The sequence below is a fragment of the Citrus clementina genome, unplaced genomic scaffold (assembly GCF_000493195.1).
Source record: "Citrus clementina cultivar Clemenules unplaced genomic scaffold, Citrus_clementina_v1.0 scaffold_3, whole genome shotgun sequence".
In the NCBI taxonomy this organism is placed as follows: Eukaryota; Viridiplantae; Streptophyta; class Magnoliopsida; order Sapindales; family Rutaceae; genus Citrus; species Citrus x clementina.
Window position 1 is genome coordinate 50818802 of NW_006262339.1, and position 25332 is coordinate 50844133.

The 25332-nt window shown below is 35.1% G+C and overlaps 3 protein-coding genes across 5 annotated transcripts; 2 read left to right on the forward strand and 1 right to left on the reverse strand.

Moving 5' to 3' along the window:
• Window positions 1-304: 304 nt before the first annotated feature.
• On the reverse strand, window positions 305-2133 carry LOC18047211. Its single transcript, XM_006445423.2, has one exon. It carries the CDS (start codon window positions 1752-1754, stop codon window positions 822-824), a length of 933 nt encoding a protein of 310 aa, XP_006445486.1. The 5' UTR covers window positions 1755-2133; the 3' UTR covers window positions 305-821.
• Window positions 2134-9328: 7195 nt separating this feature from the next.
• On the forward strand, window positions 9329-18618 carry LOC18047212 (NAD-dependent malic enzyme 62 kDa isoform, mitochondrial). 3 transcript variants are annotated; one of them, XM_024188104.1, is made up of 19 exons: window positions 9329-9721; window positions 9949-10045; window positions 10162-10280; window positions 10463-10630; window positions 11076-11204; window positions 11316-11376; window positions 11493-11626; window positions 11700-11783; window positions 11883-11989; window positions 14522-14633; window positions 14848-14961; window positions 15773-15838; window positions 16289-16361; window positions 16478-16564; window positions 17066-17120; window positions 17217-17288; window positions 17560-17622; window positions 17702-17816; window positions 18198-18618. In XM_024188104.1, exons 1-19 carry the CDS (start codon window positions 9551-9553, stop codon window positions 18270-18272), a joined length of 1902 nt encoding a protein of 633 aa, XP_024043872.1. In that variant the 5' UTR covers window positions 9329-9550; the 3' UTR covers window positions 18273-18618. The 3 variants fall into 3 exon arrangements, 2 of the variants coding, with proteins under 2 accessions (XP_024043872.1, XP_006445487.1); XM_006445424.2 differs by having other exon boundaries at window positions 11493-11596; XR_002906408.1 differs by lacking the exons at window positions 17066-17120; window positions 17217-17288; window positions 18198-18618 and having other exon boundaries at window positions 17702-17717.
• Window positions 18619-19667: 1049 nt separating this feature from the next.
• On the forward strand, window positions 19668-24413 carry LOC18047213 (dynamin-related protein 1E). Its single transcript, XM_006445425.2, has 14 exons — window positions 19668-20216; window positions 20303-20410; window positions 20644-20745; window positions 20844-20894; window positions 20993-21054; window positions 21417-21507; window positions 21613-21677; window positions 21972-22166; window positions 22261-22380; window positions 22459-22529; window positions 23077-23302; window positions 23418-23468; window positions 23544-23930; window positions 24032-24413. The coding sequence occupies exons 1-14, from the start codon at window positions 20012-20014 to the stop codon at window positions 24158-24160; spliced, it is 1863 nt and encodes a 620-aa protein (XP_006445488.1). The 5' UTR covers window positions 19668-20011; the 3' UTR covers window positions 24161-24413.
• The last annotated feature ends 919 nt before the right edge of the window (window positions 24414-25332 follow it).

Genomic DNA, 25332 nt, shown 5'->3' on the forward strand with positions numbered 1-25332 from the left:
GGTTTACAGCAACCCTTCAATATTCCCGGCATTAACAAAATCACACTCTCTCTTAAATGTGCGGGTTTCACGACCCCCCCACTAGCACTGGCACGATCGCTACCACTGCAACAAGTAGTAGATGCCAACGAGACCATCATACTCCTTTTGTTTAGTACACACTTGTACCCACCATCTCCATTTGATCAAAAACTTTATTCAACAAATTGTTATATTGACCCACCCACCCACCCACCCACCCACCCACCCACCCACCCACCAGCAGAGAAATGTAACCGACCCAACAATTTGAAATGTGTTAGTTAATTACGAGCATGTTAATTATGTTAACAGTGGCCAACTCGGCACTTACAGAGAATCAAATCAACAAGAGATTAAAGTACACAAACAATCAGCACTTGTTATTACTTATCACTACATACCTACCTAGAAGAAGGAAATGCTAATTACTAAGATTGATTATCACTGTATAATTTGCGCAACTCACTCAAATTGAAAATGTTCAGTTCAAATTCGCAATTATACAATAGATAAAATATATATATATATATATATGAAATTATACAGGGAACAAACAACCAACCCCCCAAAGACTTTCTCTTCTTTTTCTATCTTTCCCAATTCCCAGTTTCCCTCACCTAAAATTTGTAATTTCTCTCTTTTTTTTTTTTTTTTTTTACTCTCTCTGTTGATGTTGTCAACCAAAATAAAAATTGAATATTTTTAAAAGAAAAGAAAATGAACCACAAAGCAGGAGGGCAAAACCGTACTTCCAGAGAAAATCAAATCACGAACGTGGCGAATGTCAACGCCCATCACTCTCAACGGTTGTGATTGACTCTTCCGAAATCAGCAAGCTTCCTGGACCTGTTGGCGCAAAACGACGCCGCTGTAGAGAGGTGCGGTTTCGTCGTATTCCTGACCTCGCCGGAGTATACCAATTCCGACTGCAGACCGCCTTTCTGATTCCAGTGCCGATTCGGACTCGCCCTCACCAACGGACTCAAACAGAAAGCCAATCCTGAGACGTTCTTCACGTGTGCGGTGGTGCGCGTCCGTCTAACGGCCGGCACTGCAGCCGTTGGCGTCCTCCGCCACTCCTCCGTCGAGTCCCCGCTCCCCCACGGCGATCGATCGCAATCGTCGTCGGATTCAGTTTCTCTCGCCGGCGACATTCCCCGATTCGATGTTCGGCAGGCTGTCCGACCATTGGCAGTGGAATCATCCGCATAGCAGAAGGCGGATGATTTCTTTTTCCGACGGGAAGGGAAAACAGTAGAAAAGAACCAAGAAGATGGAGACGAAGAGGAAGAGGAGGAAGGCTCAGGCTCTCTGGAATCTCGATAAGCAACCCTTGGATCCGAGTCACACTTATCGGATCTGGACCTGAACAGATTCGATAAAAGAGAGAACTTGCGGTTTCTCTTATGAACGGCGAGATTACCGGCGGTGGAAGTGGGCCGCACTTGAGGAGTACTGTAGAAGCGGCTGGGGTAGGCCCACGTGGAGGCGGTCGTGTCGTCAGATTTTCGACGGGAGACGTAAGGAGAAACGGAGCGAGGGAATAGAAGAGGCGGTGGTGGGTCTTGTGGTTGTTTCCGCCGATCTTCAGCGGTGACACCTGTGTGGTGTTGATTTAGCTGAGACTGAGCTTGGGCTTGTGCGGCTACGAGGGCGGAGAGGCGTTCGCGGAGACAGGAAGCGCAGACGCCGACGCTGCTGCTGTGGTCCGACGAATGTCTCTTACACCTCATTTACTAGCAGCACTTTTTGTAACACACACACACACACACACACACACACTGTATCGCTCTATTCTGTTACTCTGTAGACTCTGTATCTCTATTTCTGACTCTTATCTATTTTTCTATTCAGTATTTGATTGAACCTGTTCTGTTACTCGGAGCATACTTATTATATATGCGTGCGTGCGTGGGCATCCGAGTATGAGTTGTGTTGTGTTTGGCTTTGCTGTAAGACGAAGGGATCTGATGAGAAAATCAAAGAGAGGAGGCTTTGTCTTGTTCTCTCAAGTTTCTGTGACGTACAGAGAGAGAGAGAGAGAGAGTGTGTGTGTGTCTGTGTGTCTGTGTGTGTGTACGTGATTAGTAGATCATATGCAAGTTATTAATTTTTAACGTGTATGTGAAGTAAAGCTAGTATGTCTACGTTTCCCTTTATATAAAACGAAATTAAAGAAATGATGCCATCCATTGCTGTTGCCTTTGCCACGAGGGTGTCTGCACATACCGGGATCTACAGGGTAGTCTTAATTCACCTTTCGAAATTCGAATTATGTGGTAGGGTTAACAATTTTTATCATGACAGCTGACACAGAAACCCATATGCTGCGCTTTCTCCTCTGATCTGATCACACGTTTTAAGTTTTGATTACTTGAAGAGTAAGATTATTATTATTTATTTTTGGTTTTAAGTAAGCCGAGTGTTGACTCTTCTATTTATTGTGACTTGGTGGGTTGTAAATGATTATTACCTCTTATCGAAATTGTGCTTCAAGATTGTATTAGATTGGTTACCGTACCTTTCTTCATTGTTTATTTATTATTCCCCCCCCCCCCCCCCCTCTTTTTCTTCTTGTTTTATTTAGAATAATCATTGTGCTTGATTATTTGGTAAACAAGACGAAGAATTGTTTTGTTCCATCTTTCTTATTAAGAATGCTATTCCAGTGTGTTTATCCCACGCCCCGCCGTTTTCGAGGCGCGTGTTGGAAGTTTAATGAGCCAAACTTATTGGGGTGTCTTCCAAGTCTCCCTGCCTTCAGCGGGCACAAGTGAAGTCAGCATGGCGGCACCAACTACACCTATAAAAATTATATAATCCGTTCAAAACCGCTTTTCAAATATACTTCACTTAATATCAACAATGCACCTTTTTTAAATAAATATCATTTTTATTTGTAAATCTTTTAATTTTTCGTAACTTTCTCACTCTTAAAATACTTTTAGTCTTAACTTCTTCATTCTTCTCTTTAAATTTTCTCTCTCAACAAAAATTAAAATCACTATCTTCAAATATATATATGAGTAAAAAAAAAAGAAAAAGAAAAGGCAATTAATATTTTAAGTTTGTGAATAATAATAAACAAACACTCCATTGACAGTGAACTAAAATTTCTTATTTGTAAAGCTGTTTGTTCCTTGTATCATTTTTTCTTTCGTTGTAAAAATTCCCTAGACTCTGAACTACTTGGGAAAGAATTTATAGCAACAAAAAATAGCAATTAAAAAAATTAGAGAGAGAGAGGAAAAAAAAATAGGTGGGATTAATTCTATTTTTATATGCCTTTAAATGTAATTTTCGTAAAATAGAGATCTTATGAGATTAATAAATGGGTGCGACTTAAAAAAAAATGCCAATAGTTGAGCTCAGAAAAGATATGCACGCGCTGTAAAAAAAAGCGTGGCGTGTGCTTCTAGTCTTTTACAGTGAGTGAAAGAGGCTTTAAGGTTGGGCTTGGGCTTTAGCTACTCTAGGTTCAGAAGTTTTGTATTTGTATTTGTATTTTATTTATGAGTAGAGCTATTGGCACCCCTACATTATTCTTACAAAATACCACTTTAAATAAAATTACAATTAAGGACAATTGAAAATTAAACACATATAGATTTTTTTTCCAACAAATTACTTAATTCATAATCAATCCTTTAAAAAAAAAACTATATATGTTATTTCCTATTTAACTAAAATAAATTATACAAATTTAGAATAATCTATTGTTCTCTTTTGATTTCTTATTGATTAAATATTTTATACTTAAAATTACTTTGAAATTATAATTTGAAATATATGTTATTTCAGCCAATGATGAACACTAAAAAACTTATCACCCATATAACTTTTTAATTTGTGTGTAGATTAATAGTAAAATTAAAAATAATTAAAAAATAGCACAATAATACTTTGAGTTTTAATAATAAAATAAATCAAATAAAAATTGAGAACTTAGAAAAGTGTATCTAAAAAAAAGGTATTTCCGAAAATAAAATAAATATAACTAAAAATGAAGTTTTATACAGAGATGAGAGAGGTGTCAATAGTCCAACTCTTTATTTATTTATTAAAATAGATGTATTCTATCACGCTCTTTTGTAGGTCAATGAACCCATTAAAAACACCTCCCATTTATTCTCCCTACCTTGAGAAGTGTCTCGGACCAAGTCTTCCATTGTATTTTAGACTTATATGCAGAGTAATTTCCGCCCCTGTGATGATATTTTAGAATTTAATTTTCTTAAACCTAATTAATTATATTATATTAATGTGACAGCCAAGTGGCAAGTGGAGTCAACAAATAAATAAAGAAGTAAATTAATGCAATTAATGAGACGCAGCTCGAACTAAGATGAAATGGAGCAATATCCATTAATCAAATTCTAATTCAAAGAATCTCCAGCTTTTATATGATCAATATCAACACTACAATCATCATGTGTGATATAAAAATAAGAACGGCCTCGTGCGATTAATTTCACTGATGTTTTGTTGTTTCTTATGATCTAATTAAGCCGCAAAAATGATGTCATTCCTTTTTTCTGTAACGGGTGTGTGCATGAGGCAGCGAGCAATATTAATGACATATGCGAAGCACGAAGTGGTTCACATCACACGTTGATCATTCTACATTGGATTACATAACATGTATAGAACAACGACAGCTACTCAAAAGTGATCATCGCAGATATAAGTAAGAGTGCTGCTATTTATTCTGAATTCTAGCCCTGAATTTGCGTTTCGAAAGCTAAAACGCACCGTTTGGTTTAGGAAGAAAAAGTAGAAAACAAATAAAACAAAATCAAACGGTACGTTTTGACTTTTGAGGTACAAATTTAAGATCAGAATTCAGGGTAAATAACTTTTCTCTACAAATAAATGGAAAGTGTACAGTATTTTGTAGCTTCCTCTTTCAAGACCTTTCGAAATTCACACACACCAAATCAAAATTTCTTATTACCATCTACGTTTGGATAATGTATACCGGCGCTTATCTAATTAATATCTATAGATATATTTTGATGTTCCGTGCATTTGTTGTAAACTTGCTCCCCTGGTTCTCGTCAGCCGTCAATTGCCAAGCATGGCTTGTTTTATTATAAGCTATTTGGTTGCGTATCTTCAGAGAGAATTCTCTTATTTAATTAATTAATTGTTTGCCGGTCCTTTTCATGATTATTTTCTTATTAGACTAGTGATAAATGAGCTTTTTATTTGACAGATCAGCTCGTACTATTTCAGTTGTGTCCTTTTTGTTCAAGCAAACGGATAAGAAAAGAAAGAAAAAACCAAATATGCAAAAGAATATATAGTACAAAAAAAGCACTCAAAATGCAGAAAAAGGAGCAAGCAAGCAATAAGAAAGACCACGACATGATCATTCACTGGTATGTTGTATTTGGCTAGCTGCTAGAATTCTAATAGCATAATTTACTAGTAATTAATTTATAACCTGCCGTTCTCCGTCCGGGGTCACGTCTCTAAAGGTCTAAACCTAATAATGAGCAACCTGTACGCCAAAACTGGTTCTTCTCTTCTTCTTCCTCCATTTTAACTTTTAAACACAAATCAAATCACTCTTTTTTTTTTCTTAACTGTTTGCAGCAACACATCTTCTGCTTTTTGAACATAAAATCATGCAGACGGTAGCTCGAGAGAAACATTCATCAACAGGCTGCTTGAGTTTACATGATAGATATATAGTATGATGATATTGGCAGGTAGGTAGGTAGGTACCTACAGCCAGATTTTTAATTTTATGTCTAGGCTACTATTGCTAGCTAGCAGCAAGCTAGTGTTTGTCTTGTCTTAAATGGCCCAATTTTACAGTTCCAGCGATTGAGACGTAAGACTAAAATTTGACTATTCATATCATCTCGACAATTATCTAATTAATTATTTGTAAATTGGACGGTTCTGATGAGCCCCCACCATTTCAATAATGATAGTAATTGAGCTCGTTTGATTGATGGTTGGCGTACGAGCAAGGGGTGGACTCTTTCGGTCTCTTGTTATGGATCGCAATCCGCGTCGCGGCCGCGAGGTTATTATTACCAAATTTATAATTTTATAATGAAATTAATTTAATTTGTATAATAATCCATAATTTTACGAGGTTATTATTACCAAATTACAAGGTTTTATACTAAGCATGCCGCAACCCAGTGCAAGTTTTAATTTGTGATACCAAACTTGCCTACAATTGGCAAAATTACATGGTGAAATTTGTGAGTTTGCAGATACCATTGTCATCTCTACTTTTATATGAGCTGCGATGAACGTGATGGTCGTTGGACGTCATTTGAATTGTGTCATTAAATTATTGTTTTCTAATTTATACTACAATCTTATATATTATGAAATTGAGGTTGAGGTGGTATGAAATAAAAATTAATAGTTATCATAACAAATATTTTTAAATAATAGTTTCGATAAAAAATAATAAAGATGTTACAAAACTTTTATTATACAATTGAAGGATAATATCAACTCAACTTCTAAATTACAATAGTAAAAGATTACTAAATATTTTGTTTTCGAGCTGTATCTGTCCAACTACAGTACCAAACAACGCCTACATTTCAAGCAATGGTTTAAACCTTGGAAATTGAATATATTATTGTTCTTTCATAATCATGAGCACTATTTTGATGGGAGTAGATTTCCCTTAAATATTTGTGAAGATGCCGAAATAAACTTGATATAGATTATCCTTATAAATTTCTTATATGTCATTAATATCAGTGAAGTCCTAATTATAATATACATATCAGTGATAAAGAACAAAATCAAGCTCACTACACCATGACTTCTTATTAGTTATTGATTGTCATGGCTTAATTCTATTCTTAAAATTATCAAATGACAGGGTATTTTAGGGTTAAATAATGATTATTTAGAAAATACGCAGAATGCTTCAAACCATCAAGATAAGACAAGAGATATACTTCAAATAACATGGATTTGAACACAAAATTAATTGGTTATCAACTCTATCCAAACTAAGGGCCCATTTGAGATTGTTTTAAAAAGTTCAAAAATAATTTTGAAAAGTTAAAAGTTAATTTTGGTTCTTGGTAAAATCTTTTAGTTTTTTTAATAAATTCACTCCATACTACAACAAATTTTGAAAAGAAGAAAAATAGTAGCTATTCAAAATTTAATTTTGAGAATCATTTTTATACTTTAATACAATTCCATATATCTGCAAATGTATTATAAAAATCTAAATTATCTTTATTAATTAAGATATAAAATCATTAAATTTAAAGAGATTACTGTTATTACGAATTATACTAAGATAATTGCGAATTATATTATGATAATAAAAAATAAAAATAAAAATATTTGTTTTAGTTATCAATTATTACACATATACACTAGTCTAAGACTCCATTCGGGGATTTGCTACCACAGTGCACTTCCAATTCTCTAGCAGGCCTTAATTGTATAGGAAATTTGTTTTTATAAAATTAGTTGTCATTGTTGTATTTTGCTGAGTTTAAAAGCTACATGACATATAAACACAATTAAATTAGTCATTCACACTATATGATGTAATTTTTTTTGGAAAAAAATTTCTAAAAGATGTAATTATGTAAGAGGCTGATTTATTCTATAGTTTTTCAAAATATTTATTATTTTTTTTGGCAAATATGTACACATTTTATTAGAAATGATATAAAATACATAAAAATTTTATCTCAAAAAGAAAATACTGATAAAAAGAACCAAGACTAAAGTATTTTTTTGTAGAGTTTCTATTTTAAAAGATTTGTTTAACAAGTTAAAGTTAAGTTGTCAACAACTTCTAAATTGAGTTTGGTTGACACTTCTTCCAGTAATGTGGTTTTTTGTGTTGAGTTTTGTAGGCTTTTACGTCGAGTTATAATTATAATTTTTTACTAGAATGGCAGTATTTGACACTCTCAATTTATATGTTTATCCTGCATACCTCAATTAACCATGTAAATTTGAAAATAGTTTTCTCTCGTAATTATAACTCATATAGTCCATAATTTACCATAATTATCAATTTCATTATCTTTTCGTACTTTTTAAATGTTATATATACATATGTTGATGAAATGCCATATTTACACCCAAATTTTCCATTTGATGGTCATATGAATAAAATCATGGATATATTCTTGATATTAAGTTACCATGTTCCAATCAAAATGATTGTAGCAGTGATCAAGATCACCACCACCAACACTGTATGAAAATAGTAAAGCGGACTAGATTCCAATCATAAATGTACATAATGTTAACATGTTTTTATCTTTTCATATGGTGGGCAAGTCATCATTAATCACATTAAGCAAATTTACATACAAAACCTTGATCCCTTATATAATGATGTAAGTTACATTAACCATAGAATTGCACCAAATAAACTAAAGGTGTGTTTACTTATAGGATTAGGAAATTATAAATCTAGAATATGAATGATTGATGGTATGTACTTGTTAAAATAGAAGATAAAATAGTAATGAAATATGTGGAGTCCACGAGAATCAAGTTCTAATTCCCTGAACTTCCCATTTTACCCTCACTGAATTTTCATAATCACCAAATTGCTGTCACTTTTGTATTTTGGTCCCTATAGAAATTTTGTAATATTTGCACCTTTATAATAATAATCATCATCGTCATTATTGTTGTTGTTATTAATCTCATTATTATTATTATTGTTGTTGTTGTTGTTATTCTCTTTATTATTATTAAACTTGATTAATTTTATTATTTTATTTATTTATTTATTATTATTAATGTCATTATTATTAATAATTTTTTTTATTATTAACAATAATTATTTTGAATAATAATAATAATCATAATCATCATCACAATTATTATAAGAAATAATAGCAACAATTAATTAAGATTATTTTAGTAACTTGTAATAATTTATTTTGATTTCAAGACAAATTAAATACATCAATAGTAACACAACTTATTCCAATCATGCTTTATACAAATAAAGTAAACAATTGATTTGATTCTTATTTCTCATTCCAATTTCAGTTTATTCCGATTTCAGTCCATTATGATTATTGATTATTAAAGGCATTATAATTGTAGTTTACTTAATACAATTCTATTTGACGTAACTTAAATAATTATGTAAAAAATCTCTCACATGATATACTGTATGAAAAAGGATGAAATTGCTAATAAAGGTAAACCAGTAACTACAGATTATATTATTAATATTAAGAGAACCAAAGTTTATTTTAATACTTATAATATATTATTTGTATAAAAAGGAGTGTCTGGGGGTTAAATTTTGGAACACCCTTGGCTTGGCTGTTGGCTCCTCATGAAGTCAAAGGAAACGACCGACGCTAAAGTTAACGAAACGAAAAAATTGAAATAACGTAAAGTCATAAAGAAAGGAGAAAAGGAGGATATAGGAAAATCAGTGGTCAGCCTACATTAGTGGCCAGCTTTTACTTAAGGCTAGGTTTCGAAGTTGCTACGGATTGCAGAGTTTGCAGTGATTGAGTTGCGCAGCAAATCATAGATAAAAATGTCAAATCAGATCAGAGCATCGTCGTCTCTGATCAGACGGCTCAAACAACAAATGTCGAATCCAGCGGTGTTGATTCAGACAAGATCGTTTACTCCAAGTGAAGGACAACGTCCTGTTATTGTCCACAAGCGTAGTCTTGACATTCTCCACGATCCTTGGTTTAATAAGGTCTGCTCTCTCATGACCTTCAATTTTTTCTCAATTCTTTGGAGTTTGGTGATCCTTTTTGTTGTTTGTTACTCATTCGTCTTGTTTAATTTATCTCCAAAAAAAAAAAAAAAAAGAGTTGCTGAATCATGAGATTTTTGTGTTTGCTGGGATTGATATTGGGGTTTGTTTTATTACTGAGTTGTTGAATGTGTATCTGACTGTTTTACCTTCAAAAAAATAATTAGGGAACAGCGTTTTCCATGACAGAACGTGATCGCCTTGATCTTCGAGGACTGCTCCCTCCCAATGTTATGTCTACTGATCAACAAATTGAACGCTTCAGTGAGTTTTTCAGTATTCTCTTTTCCCATTTTGCTCACATTCTTAAGTAACATAGCACAAAGGGCTGTATAGCACGTAGGGCCGTTTTATCATTGCAGAAATTTGTTGATTGACAGTGGTTGACTTGAAGAGGCTTGAGGTGCAAGCAAGAGATGGACCGACTGATCCAAATGCTCTGGCCAAGTGGCGAATACTTAATCGATTGCATGACAGAAATGAGACAATGTACTACAAGGTGTCTGCATTTTCGTCTAGTCTTTAGAACTTTTCTCATTAATCGGTAATGTAAATATCTGTTAAATTTTGTAACACTACAGTTGTTGGTCATGTTGGCAATTCTTGTATCTAGTATTTTGTGCTCTCCACTGCAACCAGCGATGAAGAATATACAATCCTAACTTCACTTTAAATTAACAGGTTTTAATTGCAAATATCGAGGAATATGCGCCAATCGTCTATACCCCAACTGTAGGTCTTGTTTGTCAGAACTACAGTGGTTTGTTCAGAAGACCTAGGGGCATGTATTTTAGCGCTGAAGATCGTGGAGAAATGAAGTCAATGGTTTATAACTGGCCTGCTGAACAGGTACTTACCATCATTCACGTTGCAATTAGTTTTAGAAACTTGTTCTTTACTTGATTTTATTCTGCCTATGATTTAGTTGCTGTTGAACTTCATCCCCATACCAAGGTGGTAAGGCCTTATCTTTGGATACGTGTACAAGCTTCTTTTTGCATGTGAATTTCAGAGTCGGGGCTCAATTTTTTGAACTGCAACATTTCATCCTGGTTTTTGCTTTGGTTTTGTCAGGTCAATCAATTTTAAATGTTTTTTAAGAGTGACATTTATTATCTCTTTAGTTGTATTATCATTCTTTCTGTATGGAAATATTTTTATACATGGAAAAATTATGTATTACCTTTTCTTCTGTAAACCAAGGGAGCTGGTGAAGTGAATACATAATCTGTCTCATTATCACTTCTGTGCATTTGTATAATTGATTATATTTATTTATTTTTGAGATGTACAGGTTGATATGATTGTTGTTACGGATGGAAGCAGAATATTGGGTCTTGGGGATCTCGGAGTTCAGGGTATTGGAATTGCAGTTGGGAAGCTGGATTTATATGTTGCTGCTGCAGGCATAAATCCACAAAGGGTGATTTCAGCTGAAGCGATTATGTGCTTTTTAATAGAAACTAGTTAAGTAGATTTATTGCGGATTTAGAAAACCTTATCTGCTTTTTCCCCACCTTCTCTGTGGCAATAGGTACTTCCTATCATGATCGACGTTGGAACTACTAATGAGAAGCTCCTGAAAGACCCTTTGTGTAAGTATTTCTTGGCTCAATTCCTGTAATGAAAATGTGCATTTTTTTTTCTTGCTCCACTTGGTGTATCCTTTTCACTCTGACGAATTAATGATAATCTTATTCATTATTAACAGATTTGGGGTTGCAAGAACACCGTCTTGATGGTGATGAGTATGTCTCAGTCATTGATGAATTTATGGAAGCAATATTTACCCGTTGGCCCAATGTGATTGTGCAGGCAATATTAATTGTGGCATATTTTGGTTTAGTTATGTAACAACGAGGATTTGTTTAAGTACTCTCTTCGTTCAATAGTTAGTAACAAACTTTGGTCTGTGCAGTTTGAAGATTTCCAGAGTAAGTGGGCATTCAAGCTGTTACAGCGTTATAGATACAAGTACAGAATGTTTAACGATGATGTCCAGGTAATTGAGTTTCTCTGGTACTGATTTTAGCTTCTCACAATTATAAAACAATGCAATATTAAACTTGTGGCCAACCGTTAATGATAATTGCTCATGCAGGGTACAGCAGGGGTTGCAGTAGCTGGTCTTTTAGGAGCGGTGAGGGCACAAGGGAGGTCAATGATTGACTTTCCAAAGCAAAAAATTGTTGTTGCTGGGGCTGGAAGGTTAGCTTTGTATTCTCATTTTTTATTGAGAAGATGAAATTTTAATGGTGTTATTCTGTACGATTTTGATTTTCTATGCAGTCATTGATGTCATGTTGATCTACACTAACTCTTTGTACTTCATAAAATTCTCTCAAGTGCTGGCATATCCAAAGTTAGTGGGGAATATGCCTAATATTTCCATTAGCTTCCTGGATTTCGGGAATCATCTTGTTTATTGGCCGATGAAATCTGCGGGTTCTGGCCTCTGGATCATACTATTACCATCAATTAATATTAGTGTGGAGAAATTTAGTTATGTTCTATTGATCTTCAAACTATACAATTCTAAGTTAATATACATATAGAGGGCAATAGGAAAGCAAACTAAGTCAAATCCCTACAAATTAGAGATTAACAACTATCAAGATCTCCTATCTAGGTCATCAATAGTTACAGTAAAATATAGCTAGGTGTTTTCCCACACTCCCCCTCAAGCTGGTGAATAGATATTGTCCATCCTCAGCTTGCTTATTGAACTCCGAAACACCTTGCTACTCAAATCTTTGGTTAACACATCTGCTAGCTGGCCACTAGTAGATACAAAGGGAGTGCAAATTAGGCCATTGTTCGGCTTTTCATCTATGAAGTGCTGGTCAACTTCAATGCGCTTAGTACGATCATGCTGAACTGGATTATGTGCTGTTCTAATATCTTATTTGTTGTCACAATAAAGCCTCATAGGTGCTTCCCATTGAATCTTCAAGTCTTGTAGGACGACTTTCAGCCACAGTAGCTCACAAATCTCCAGTGCCATTGCTCTAAACTCAGCCTCTGCACTTGATTCGGCAACTACATTTTGCTTCTTACTTCTCCAAGTCACAAGGTTGCCACCAAGGAAGGTACAATAACCTAATGTTGACCTCTTATCAACAATAGACCCTGCATAGTCTGTATCATTATAGGCTTCAAGTGTCAGTCCTCCTTTCTTGAACAAAATTCTCCTCCCTAGTGTTCCCTTCAAAATTGCAAGATCCTATATATAGCTTGAAGATGAACTTCATTGGGATTATGCATAAATTGACTCACAACACTGACTGCATAAACTATGTCAGGTCTAGTGTGAGAAAGAAAAATCAGATTTCCTACAAGCCTCTGATATGCCCCTTTATCTGCTGCTGCATTTTCATGAGCTTCACCAAGTCTATGGTTAGGTTCTATAGGGCTCTCAGCTGGCTTAAACTCTATTTTTCCTATTTTCTTCAACAAATCCAGTATGTATTTTCTTTGTGATATGAAGATTCCATGCTTTGAGTGGGCAACTTCAATACCAAGAAAATATGCTTCAATGTACCGAGTTCCTTTATCTCAAATTCCTTAATTAAGCATCTCGTTAAAGCTTCCCTTCCTTCCGAATCATTTTCTGTTACCACAATGTCACCTACATACACCAATAATGCTGTTTCTCCACCTGAAGATGAATGTTTGACAAACAAAGTATGGTCAGCTTGGCTCTGTTTATATCCCATGGCTGTCATGACCTTAGCAAATTGTCCAAACCAAGCTTTAGGAGATTGTTTTAGACCATGCGGGGCTTTTTAAGCTTGCACACTTTCTTTTCTTCTAATTCAAACCAAAGCCAGGAGCAATTTCCATGTAAATCTCTTCATCAAGATCACCACGTAAGAAGGCGTTCATGACACCAAATTGTTGCAGACTCCACCAGACTAGCAGCTAAAGATAATCATACTCTTACAGTGTTCATTTTGGCAACTGGAGCAAATGATTCCAAATAATCAAATCCCATAAGTTTGAGTATACCCTTTGGCTACCCAGCTAGTCTTATTCCTTTCGAGGGATCCATCTGCCTTATATTTAACAGTGAAAACCCATTTGCAATCCACTGGACTCTTCTCCTTCAGTAACTCCACTAACTCCCACGTCTTTTTTTTTCTTCAAGGGCCTCCATTTCTATAGGTTTGAGTATACTCTTTGGTTGTGTATTTGTTGGTTATTCCTCAGCACTTAAGTGATGAAGGCTGAAAGAAAAGTTAAAATATACCCAAGGAGCCTAATAAGGCTCTGATACCATGTGGAGAAATTTAGTAATGTTTTATTGATCTTCAAACAATACAATTCTAGGTTAATATATACATGTAGAGGACAATAGGAAAGGAAACTAAATCAAATCCCATCAAGTTCGAGATTGACGACAACTATCAACATCTCCTATCTTAGGCATCAATATTTACGATAAAATATAGCTATGTGTTTTCCGGCAATTAGTGCTGTGATAGGGTGTTTAGGTTATTGTTATTCAGTCAAGTGGCTACTAACACGTGGGTCATGTCATTGGAAATTGTTTGATTTATAATGCTTTGTGGTTGTGCTTATTGCCTTATCTTTCTGCTCTATACTTTCTTTTGTTGATATGCTTTGTGGCTTTGCTTTATGAGATTTACAAATACCAGTAGAATGTGATTAGCACAAGTTGAAGCATGCCCAATGCAAGGGTACAGGGAGTCTTTGTGCATGATCTTTAAACTGCTGCAGTGCAGGATTGGGTGTTCTCAACGCTGCAAGGAAGACAATGGCAAGGATGTTAGGAAATAATGAATCTGCTTTTGATAGTGCACGGAGTCAATTCTGGGTAGTTGATGCCAAGGTGTGTTCTTGCTCTTATTATTATTAGCATTGTGCTTTCAAGTGCCATAAACGATTCTTTATTGTAGTTATTTGGCTGAACTCATTAATTTGCTTTCTCGATCCTGATTTGTTAGATTGCAAGCACTTTTGCATCCATATGATACGTTGAAGGATATTTTATTCCCACTGACTAGACATGATAATTAAATTGGTTGTCTCTTGCATATATCCAGGGCCTTATAACTGAGGACCGTGAAAACATTGATCCAGATGCAAAGCCTTTTGCTAGGAAGGTCAACGAAATCAGTCGCCAAGGACTATGGGAAGGCGCTAGTCTTGTTGAAGTGGTTTGTGAAATTATTTCATGTGAACCATTCATATAATATAGTGTCGGTCTGCATGCATAACGTGTGTCTGAATTGCAAGGTCTATTTGGTGGAGTTTGTTAGTGGTTAGGTTATTGAAATTTATCGCAGCCAGCTAGATATTAGATAGAGCTTCTTCAAATCGAGATAAACACTGCAACATTCACTTGAAAAGGAGATAGGTCTGATAGGAGTCCTTTTAGTGATTTCATCTTAATTTTACATTTCTTTTCCAGTTCAGGTTTTGTACAAGTAATCCTTATTTTTTGACCATATTGTATTTATCATGGATTCATTTCAAATTTGCAAGACCTTTAAACCCTATGTTCATTGTATTTCTTTTCTTTTCCACTTGTTTTATGTTTGAACCATTTTGGTGATTGTGCCAAAACTAGCTGTGGAAGGTGAACATCAAATTCTGTTTTAAACAATATGGGCAGTTGGCCTTTGTTTTTATTTAGCAGAAATAATCCTCATTTTTTGACCAAATTGTGTTTTATCGTGACTTCTTTTTGAAATTTGGAATGCCATTAAGTTAATTGAGGCCTATCTTCCTCGTGTTTTTTTTATCTTTCTCACTTGTTTTATGTTTGAAACTAGTTTGGTGATTAGCTAAAATAGGTTTTGGATGGTGAACATCAAAATCTGGTTTGAATAATATTTACTGTTGTGTTTTGTTTTTATTTCTGTCTTTTTCCTGTCACTTGAACAATCCCCTCATTTTCTGGGATTAGGCTAGGCTCCAGGATTGCTTACTAAATTACTATCTACATTTTTTAATGTAACTAACCAGGTACAGCAAGTGAAACCTGATGTGCTTCTTGGATTATCTGCAGTTGGAGGATTGTTCTCAAAAGAGGTATAGAATGAGAATAAATGAAAAGATATTTTTGAAAGGATTTGATATTGCTGATTATTTGGATTAGTCAAAATTGGGTTGAAAGTTGTAGAGGGATTTAAATATCATCTTGCATATTGAGAAATCCTTGTGTATTGAGCGTGATGTTTTATAGACAACAAATCCACACTACTTTGTTGTACGAGCATGTACTATATTCAGTTTGTTGTGACTGTAAAGTAATGGATACCTAATGCCTTGGAATTTTTTTTTTTTAACTTAAATGGAAAATTTGCCACAAAGTAACCACTCATAATTTGCGTTTATAATATTGTAAACAGAGAGAGTATATTAGTAGAATGAAGTGACAATAAACCTTTTAATTATTTTGAATAGCATAGTCTTTCTAGACTTAAAAGCATTATTCTATCTTATTGGTCTTCCAATGCCCACATGCACATGCTATCTTAGGTTTTGGAAGCCATGAGAGGTTCAACTTCAACTAGACCTGCCATCTTTGCAATGTCAAACCCCACAAATAATGGTACAGCTTATCCTATCTTCTTCATCTTATGTGGTAAGAATAGCATGGGTTTATTTTGGTTTGCAGACTTTTGAACTAGGTCTGCTTTTCTTGTTCTGTTCTTTCCTCTTCGGCAGCTGAATGCACCCCAGAAGAAGCATTTTCCATTGTTGGTGACAATATTATATTTGCAAGTGGAAGCCCATTTAAAGATGTTGATCTTGGTATGTACAAAAACAACTGTTTTGGATATTTTCTGCCATCTTCTTGATTTTATTGTCTATTTGACTTATTTCTGGAGGTGGATGGAACCATAATTTAGATCAGCTTATGTATGACTCATTGGAATTATGGAATAGATGTAAAAAAACATAGACTTTACTGCCACTGTATGCCAGATGTCATGGAGTGTGTACAAATGCAGCATACTAGCACTATCTGTTTAATGGCCATTCTATTGTAAAGGTTCTCATGGCTAAATCAGGTTGCGTTTTCTTTACTTAGTTTGCTGAAGTTGTTTCTGGGCCTACATTACCATATAATATATCTATACGACAGACATAAGAATAGGTTCTTGCGTCTCTCATTCTTTACCAGCTGATTTCAAACATAATTATCCTTGTAAGTTTTAGAATGTAAATCCAACCATTTAATTGATTGTATTTTTCCATGTGGTAAATCTTTCCTCCCTCTTTTCTTCATGATGATTGTAATGGGTCCTGCAGGAAATGGTCACATTGGGCACTGCAACCAGGGGAACAATATGTACCTCTTTCCTGGGTTGGTTATCCACTTATACGTCGGTATACGTTGATATGCGTAAATCTATATAAGTCATTTATTCCTTTTTAATGATACACCAACCCAATCATGCAGTGTTGGACTTGGTACTCTTCTATCTGGTTCAAGGATCATCTCTGATGGCATGCTACAGGCTGCAGCAGAGTGGTATTGTCATTTTATCATTTTGAATAAACTTCTATCAGATGGGCTACTGCAAATGCTGAATTTGTGAATTTATTGCCATTGAATGCAAATATAAGATTGATAAAATTCGGACCTTTATAGCTCTTTTTTACCAGCACCGCGTAAGCATTGCAATGTTATAAAGGCATTGCCTGCTGTTTTTTCTGAGCTTCTTGTAGTTAAGATTAATTTAGGTTTTCTGGTTCTTTTTCATTGGACTTTGATTATCCTGAAATTCAATTGAAAATTACAGCCTAGCTGAATACATGACTGAAGAGGAGGTCGTCAAGGGAAAAATATACCCTTCTATATCTAGGTAAACAGCTATTTTCTTCCCCTGTTTAGGAGGTTTGAAAAGTTTTGAGTAAGCTCTCTGAACTTATTGTTTTACACAGTATACGGAATATAACAAAGGAGGTAGCTGCAGCTGTGGTGAAGGAAGCTCTGGAAGAGGATCTTGCAGAAGGTTACCGTGGTGTGGATGCTCGAGAGCTCCAGAGATTTAACCAGGTACTGGCTTGTAGCTTTCGATTCAAAAATCTGGTTTGACCATATTTACACGGAAGAGATTTTCATATTAATTGAAGGAAAAAAACTTAGTTCATAGTCTTTTGTGGATATCACACCGACAAAAAGTGAAGCCAACTGCTGTAGATGACTGGGTTTTATGAATCAAACCTTTTCACTTTGAATTCTTTGGAATGACATTAGAAGGAAACCATAATGGCATCAAAACTTGAAGCTGTTGCAACAGGTGACCTTAATGATTATGCCAATTGGGCTCCATGTTCCTTGAGAGGACAAGTATTATTGAGCATTCCAAAATATAAGACGGGCCCTATGCTTTAAAAGTTTTAAAAGTTATTCCTCATAATCGTTTGTGATTTGCAGGAGGAACTTTTAGAATTTGTAGAGTTGAACATGTGGCATCCAGAATATCCAACTTTGGTTTATAGGAACGAATGAACCACTCGTCTAGTCCTCCCACAACTTCAATTTATTCATGAAGCAATTACGTTCAAGGACTCAGCCAATCAGAGGAACCTTTCGAGATCTCTGTACGGCAACAAAACAACAGATAGCATTATTGTATTATATGTACTTCTATGTTGGCCAAGAACAGTTTGATTTCTTGGGACGGATCTTTTAGCTATGCGCCATCTGTGTGTGCTGGCGTCAATTCTTGTTCAAGTAAAATTAAGTGCTTATCCTAAGAACAGTTCTCCGAGGGTTTTGGGTTCTCATCACGTTACATCATATCAAGTGTGGAAAGGATTTTCATTTATAGTTATAGAATTAGGTATTATTTCTTTTTGAGGAATAAATCATCGTCACTCTTACCGCCTCATCAGGAAGATAGCACCGCGTTTCTTTGATAATTGACTACGTGGATGCTGTTTTGTCAAATTTTAATGATATCAATTAACTTGATGTTACTGAAATATTTCTGACAGATAGATAAAACAATATAAGTGAAAAATTTGCTTTAATCGGCCCCAACCGTAAACCGGATAAAATGTTTTGCTGGCCTAGCTGACCCACCGCGAATGAGAATACCCGCGTTCGGAAGTTGGATTTATAGTCGTTGCGGCAGACGCCCATTCTGACTGACATTGACGATGGTTCTCGATTTTTTTTATACAATATTCCATTCAAAAAATAACTATAAAAGAATAAAGTTAAAATATGCCTTTTATAATGTGTCATTGAGTGGCAGGTAGGGTTTTGTTCGTTCTCAGTTGTCTATTTAGAAATGAAAGTACGGGAATTTCTAATTCTGCTCGCACCATTTAAGGATAAATTGAACTAATTCTCCTCTCACTAATAAATCTATCTCCATTCCCCTTTGTGAGAGATCAGATGATATATTTTGGAGTTAATATAAAGACTTGATATTTCTTAAATAAAATAAGTAAAATTATATTTACTTAGTTGAGAAGAATTAAGATTTTAATTTATATTTGAACTAATATATTACCAATAAATTTTATTATTTAAAAAAATTAACAACTAATTATTACTTCAATTTATTAAATAATATTTTTAAAACTAATTAAATAAACACTGTTATTGTAATTTTATTACGGACATAACGCGACTTTACAATCCGACCAAATGGCTGCTCTAGAAGCTCCAAAATATAGATTTTGATTTGATTTTTCATACAATTGTGAAGCGGGGTCAGCTTTCGTCCGTTTAATTTCTTGAATATTCAAAATTTAAACGCGTAGATTAGTGTCCTTTTAAAATAAAAACAAATTCCACGTGTCAGCAATCCGAATGGTGCGTAGCGTCTTTACTGTTACCGGGGATGACCATTTGAAATTGATCATCCCCCTTGTGGCCTTTGTCCAAAAACACCCGCTATATTTTAATTAATTTATTATTCTCTCATTGTTCATTAGTTGTTTGATTCTCTCTCTCTCTCTCTCTCATTCTCTCTCTTCATCTCTGATTTCTTGTACGAAGTTTGTAACTCAAGTAAACGTAAGCTATAGCCAAACCGAACCAAACCGGGCACCACCAGCTCTACTGTCAAAGCCGTTTCTTCTCCTTGTGGAATCCAGAGTTCTCTAGTGAATATCCGCAAGGGCGTGAAGTAGTTTGTTTCGTTAAATATTAGGTTTTTTTTTTTTAAATTAATTTTTCAATACCAGTTAATTTAGTTGCAACAGCAAAGCAAAAGCAGTAGCGAAATTAGAAAAATGACTACGATGGAGAGCTTGATCGGGTTGGTGAATCGGATTCAGAGAGCGTGCACTATGCTCGGAGATTATGGAGGTGGCGACAACGCTTTCTCTTCTCTTTGGGAAGCTCTTCCTTCCGTTGCTGTCGTCGGTGGCCAGAGTTCAGGCAAATCTTCGGTGCTCGAAAGCGTTGTCGGCCGTGACTTTCTTCCTAGAGGATCCGGTTAGTTTTTCTCTTCTTGCTCTGGATAATTAATTTATTATTTGGCTCGAGTTTCATCATTGAAATAACAATGATAATAATTGCAGGGATTGTGACGAGGCGGCCGTTGGTACTGCAGCTTCACAAGACAGAAGATGGTTCACAGGAGTATGCTGAGTTTCTTCACTTGCCTAAAAGACGATTCACTGATTTCTGTATGTCTAATCTCCTTTAATTCTTTTGCCTCGTTAATATATGCTGCTTTTGATTGCGCAAGTTTCGTCCATGACTTTGACTTGTACTTCTAAAATGATTATTCCTCTTTAATTATTAATGAGTGGAATCAAGTATACACTTCTATTTCCGTTCGTTTATGTTAATTGATGTTTATTTTTTCATTGTTTGACTTGGGAGCTCAATTAATCTTTCTAATTCTGGGTCGCCACAGCCATGGTTCGTAAGGAAATTCAGGATGAGACTGATAGGGTAACTGGGAAGACGAAACAAATTTCTCCGATACCTATCCATCTTAGCATCTACTCTCCAAATGGTCCGTCATTTCTTTACCTTTTCTATTGTTTTCTTTTTCTATCATAAGTTATTTTTGTTTCTCCCTAACGATCTCTTGGTGGTTCCCTTGATTTGCAGTTGTCAACTTAACCCTGATCGATTTACCTGGTCTGACCAAAGTCGCTGTTGGTATGCCTTATTTATACATAGTTTATTGTTATGAATTTACCTTTTTCCACTTTGTGATTATAATCTATGATTCTGAACGTGGAGATTACACTTTTCAGAGGGACAACCCGATACTATTGTCGAAGACATTGAATCCATGGTGCGATCTTATGTTGAGAAGGTAACAAGCAACTACCAATGTTTCTGTTTATAGCACCTTCTCACATTTTTGGTTTCCTTGTTTTTCTTGAATTGACTAAGCCTCTGTCAAGACTAATATCGACTATTATGTATGACCAGTGGCTAGTTCGAACTGCTATTTGACCATATTACATTTCCTTCTGTACATATCCTTTTCAAATTCAATTCAATGTGTTACCGTGCACCAACACCGGGTGGCTTTAGATTTTGAATAAGCATTTGCATCTAGTAGTTTATGTTAGCTTGGCATTTATTTACCATACCCTATATCCATTTTCAAGATGAATTTCTTATTTTTGGTATTGTTTCAATTCTAACTGATGTTCGTTTCTTATTTTGTAGCCTAATTCCGTCATATTAGCAATATCTCCAGCCAATCAAGATATTGCAACTTCTGATGCAATGAAGCTCGCAAGAGAAGTGGATCCCACTGGTACAGTTCATTTACTGTCTTCTGTAGTTAAATTATACATTCTATGCAGAAAATTGTCCTCCAATTTAATCTTAAGTTACAAATTGATTGAGCGAACTGTTGCAGGTGAACGGACATTTGGGGTGTTGACGAAGCTGGATTTGATGGACAAAGGAACCAATGCATTGGATGTTAGTATTTTTTCAGTTTGTCTTTATCCCTTAGTTTTCTGGTAATTTTCACTGTTTTCAAGTTCCCAATAGTTGGGATAAAGGCCATGTTAGAGATTTAGATATCATGTGAGTAGAACTGATTGTAGCATGAGGAATTGTGGTATTTGGTATGTCAACCGTGATCCCAGAGAATTTCTACAGTATCCAGAGTCTGTTTACGTTTTTCTACTGCATATTGTGCATCTTTACTGAATTGCTTCTTCAATTATTTGAAAATGTTGAATAAGTTTTAATTTGCTTCTCTACCCTAAGGTGCTAGAAGGAAGATCTTATCGACTACAACATCCTTGGGTTGGAATTGTGAACCGCTCCCAAGCTGATATAAACAGAAACATTGACATGATCGTTGCAAGGCGCAAGGAGCGTGAGTACTTTGCTACCAGTCCGGACTATGGACACTTAGCCGGCAAAATGGGTTCAGAGTATCTTGCAAAGCTTCTGTCAAAGGTTCTTTTTTTGAGCATCTTTTGATTTAAGATGGCCTTTTGAAAACTAAAATATAATATCTGAATATCATTTTGATGGGGTACCTTGTTTTTAGCACTTGGAATCTGTAATTAGGTCTCGGATACCAAGCATCACTTCCTTAATAAACAAAAGCATTGAAGAACTTGAATCTGAGATGGACCATCTTGGTCGGCCTATTGCTGTTGATGCTGGGGTGAGTGGCTTAAACTTGTACTGTTTTTTAGGAAAAAGAGTTTACTGTGTTGTTCATAGCTTTGGTGTAATATTTTAGGCTCAACTATACACGATTTTGGAACTATGCCGAGCATTTGACCGGATATTCAAGGAGCATCTGGATGGAGGGTAATTGCCTGTCAACTTCAATTTTTTCTCTATCTGCAGTTGTAGTTTTTTAAGCAGCCAAATTGTGATAAATTCAAGTGTTTTCTTCTTCTTCTTCTTCTTCTTTTTAATTATTTTTATTTTATTTCTTTCTCTGGAAGAGGTGGGGGGTTACTGGTTTGACCACATTTAAATCATGTGCTGTTTGATCTCATCTTTGCTATTCTATTCTGGTTTTAATTTCATTCTTCGGGTGGGCCCGTTATCTAACTAACCTTATTTGGATTAAGAATATGTTGATAATCATTATTTTTACTTTTTCTTTTCAATTTTGAATGTGATATACTATAATTTAAGAAGTTAGCTTTTAGCTGAATAGAAAGGAAGTTGGGTCTAGACACCTAAGCCTTACTCTTTGCTTGGCTTTCTAGTTGAGATGTCTATGCCATAGCTGAACCGTGAATGACTCTGTTTTATAGGGACACATGCTCCTCATGTACACCTGTCCTTAGTCCCAGACTTTGACTGAATAAGATTGTTTGCTTCTTTGGATTTCATTTTATCTTAGGCGACCTGGAGGTGATCGTATTTATGGAGTCTTCGACAACCAGCTTCCTGCTGCTTTGAGGAAGCTTCCATTTGACCGGCATCTGTCTCTGCAGAATGTAAAGAAAGTAGTATCGGAGGCAGATGGTTATCAGCCTCACTTGATTGCCCCAGAGCAAGGTTATCGACGCCTAATTGAAGGTTCACTGAGTTATTTCCGAGGTCCAGCTGAAGCTTCTGCGGATGCGGTAAGTTGTCCCAGTTTCTGTAATTACTGAATTGCTAGGTTTGGCCTAAAGGGGATGTTCAAATTTGCCTGGATGCTGTAAAATCGTCTTTACTGATTTAGAACTTCTGGCGTAGGTGCATTTTGTATTGAAAGAGCTTGTGAGGAAGTCAATTGGAGAAACTCAGGTTGAACTTTATAAACTTTATCTTATCTCAGAGTTGACAGGAAAGTTTATGTATTAAATGTTTTTTCACAAGCAGGAGTTGAAGCGCTTCCCAACTCTGCAAGCTGAGATAGCAGCTGCTGCGAATGAGGCTTTGGAAAGGTTCCGTGATGAGGGCAGGAAGACAGTTATCCGTTTGGTGGATATGGAAGCTTCATATTTAACAGTTGAATTCTTTCGTAAGCTTCCCCAGGAAGTGGAGAAAGCAGGAAATCCTGGAAATTCTGGAAATACTGCTTCCCAGGCAGTTGATCGGTATTCAGATGGTCACTTTAGGAGGATAGGATCAAATGTGTCCTCATATGTGGGTATGGTGTCGGAAACACTTAGGACCACTATTCCTAAGGCAATTGTTTATTGCCAAGTTAGGGAGGCCAAGCTGTCATTATTAAATCACTTCTACACTCAAATAGGCAGGAAAGAGGTTCTCTCTCGCTCCCTCTCATATTTGTATGCCATAGGAATGAGCATCAGACTCTCATCTTATTAATTTTTCTTTTCTTGCTGGTTTCCAATCTGTTGCAGGCTAAGCAGCTTGGACAATTGTTGGATGAAGACCCAGCCATGATGGAAAGGAGACTACAGTGTGCTAAGAGGCTTGAATTGTACAAGGCAGCGAGGGATGAGATAGATTCAGTTTCATGGGCTCGATGAGATTAATTCGCATTTGCTACTACGCTGTATTATAGTCATGCAGATGAATGATTCATATCTTGCAGTCTTTTTGTTTAGTCAACTGTTTGACGCTTGAAATTCTTTGTTTTCTTTTTTTCTAGCATAGATGTGCTATTCATTACCGTATTGTATGTAGATTGATTGGGCTGGGAAGTTGGAACCGTAGATTCTTGTAGCGTCGTCCATGTAATACAGTAATAGTAATCTTATTTTTTAATAGTGTTGTTATCCATACCTTTTGTCTCTTTCCCTTATGGCTTATTGGAGTTTTGATTATAGGGAGTTGGATATCATAACTTCATTTTTGGACAGACCAAATTACTCCACTCAAATCTTATAATTCTCATTTTTTACCTTCTTTAAATATCTGAAAAAAGGAAAAAAAAAAAAATTGAGCACTGCATAAATCAATTTGGTTGTTGTTGTTGTTCGCCGATTTTGTTGTAGTTGATGCTATTGGCATTATTGTTATTGTTACTATTAACATTTTTTGTTATTGATATTTTATTAATATATTTGTTGTTATTATTGTTATTGATATTGTTATTTTCTTATTTTTATTAATAATAAGTTTTTTAATAATAATAATTATTCTTTATTATTATGATGATGATGATGATGATGATGACAAATAACAACAATAATAATAAGTTATGGATATTTTAGTAACTTGTTACTATTAATTTCAATTTAAAGATGAAAAAAATATATTAATGGCAATACGATTTATTTAGATTCTGATTCATACCCTTCAAGTAAACCTCGTACTTTAATTCTCATTATGGTCCATTTTGATTCTAATCCATTGTAATTGCAAATTAGTAAACTTACCAAAAAAAAAAAAAAGTACAAAGCACTAGAGTTTTAAAAGGAAAATGAAAAAAAAAAATTTTAAATGGAGGATTTGGTTGCAATGAAAATTATCAAAATAGACATATTATATTTATTTACAATTAATGATGGTAAATAATGTGTAGAATTTTGATTGTAATTTAAAAAAAAAAAGTAACTATTACGGTTCTATAATATCATCACATAACAGATTTAGATAAAATAATATAAAACCACCAGGTCTTTAGCGTATCCATAACATCATAATTTAGTGAATTATACACATGGTAAGGGCCATCACAGCAAATGCTTTCCTCGAG

Excerpts from the sequence above, each read along its gene's own strand:
- LOC18047213 (XM_006445425.2), top strand. The coding sequence starts at position 20,012 with ATGACTACGATGGAGAGCTTGATCGGGTTGGTGAATCGGATTCAGAGA. Across the intron at positions 22,530-23,076 it reads AAGGAGCATCTGGATGGAGG|GCGACCTGGAGGTGATCGTA; the intron begins GTAATTGCCTGT and ends ATTTTATCTTAG. Across the intron at positions 23,303-23,417 it reads CTGAAGCTTCTGCGGATGCG|GTGCATTTTGTATTGAAAGA; the intron begins GTAAGTTGTCCC and ends CTTCTGGCGTAG.
- LOC18047211 (XM_006445423.2), bottom strand. The coding sequence starts at position 1,754 with ATGAGGTGTAAGAGACATTCGTCGGACCACAGCAGCAGCGTCGGCGTC.
- LOC18047212 (XM_024188104.1), top strand. The coding sequence starts at position 9,551 with ATGTCAAATCAGATCAGAGCATCGTCGTCTCTGATCAGACGGCTCAAA. Across the intron at positions 10,046-10,161 it reads TCAACAAATTGAACGCTTCA|TGGTTGACTTGAAGAGGCTT; the intron begins GTGAGTTTTTCA and ends GTTGATTGACAG. Across the intron at positions 16,362-16,477 it reads GTCAAACCCCACAAATAATG|CTGAATGCACCCCAGAAGAA; the intron begins GTACAGCTTATC and ends CCTCTTCGGCAG.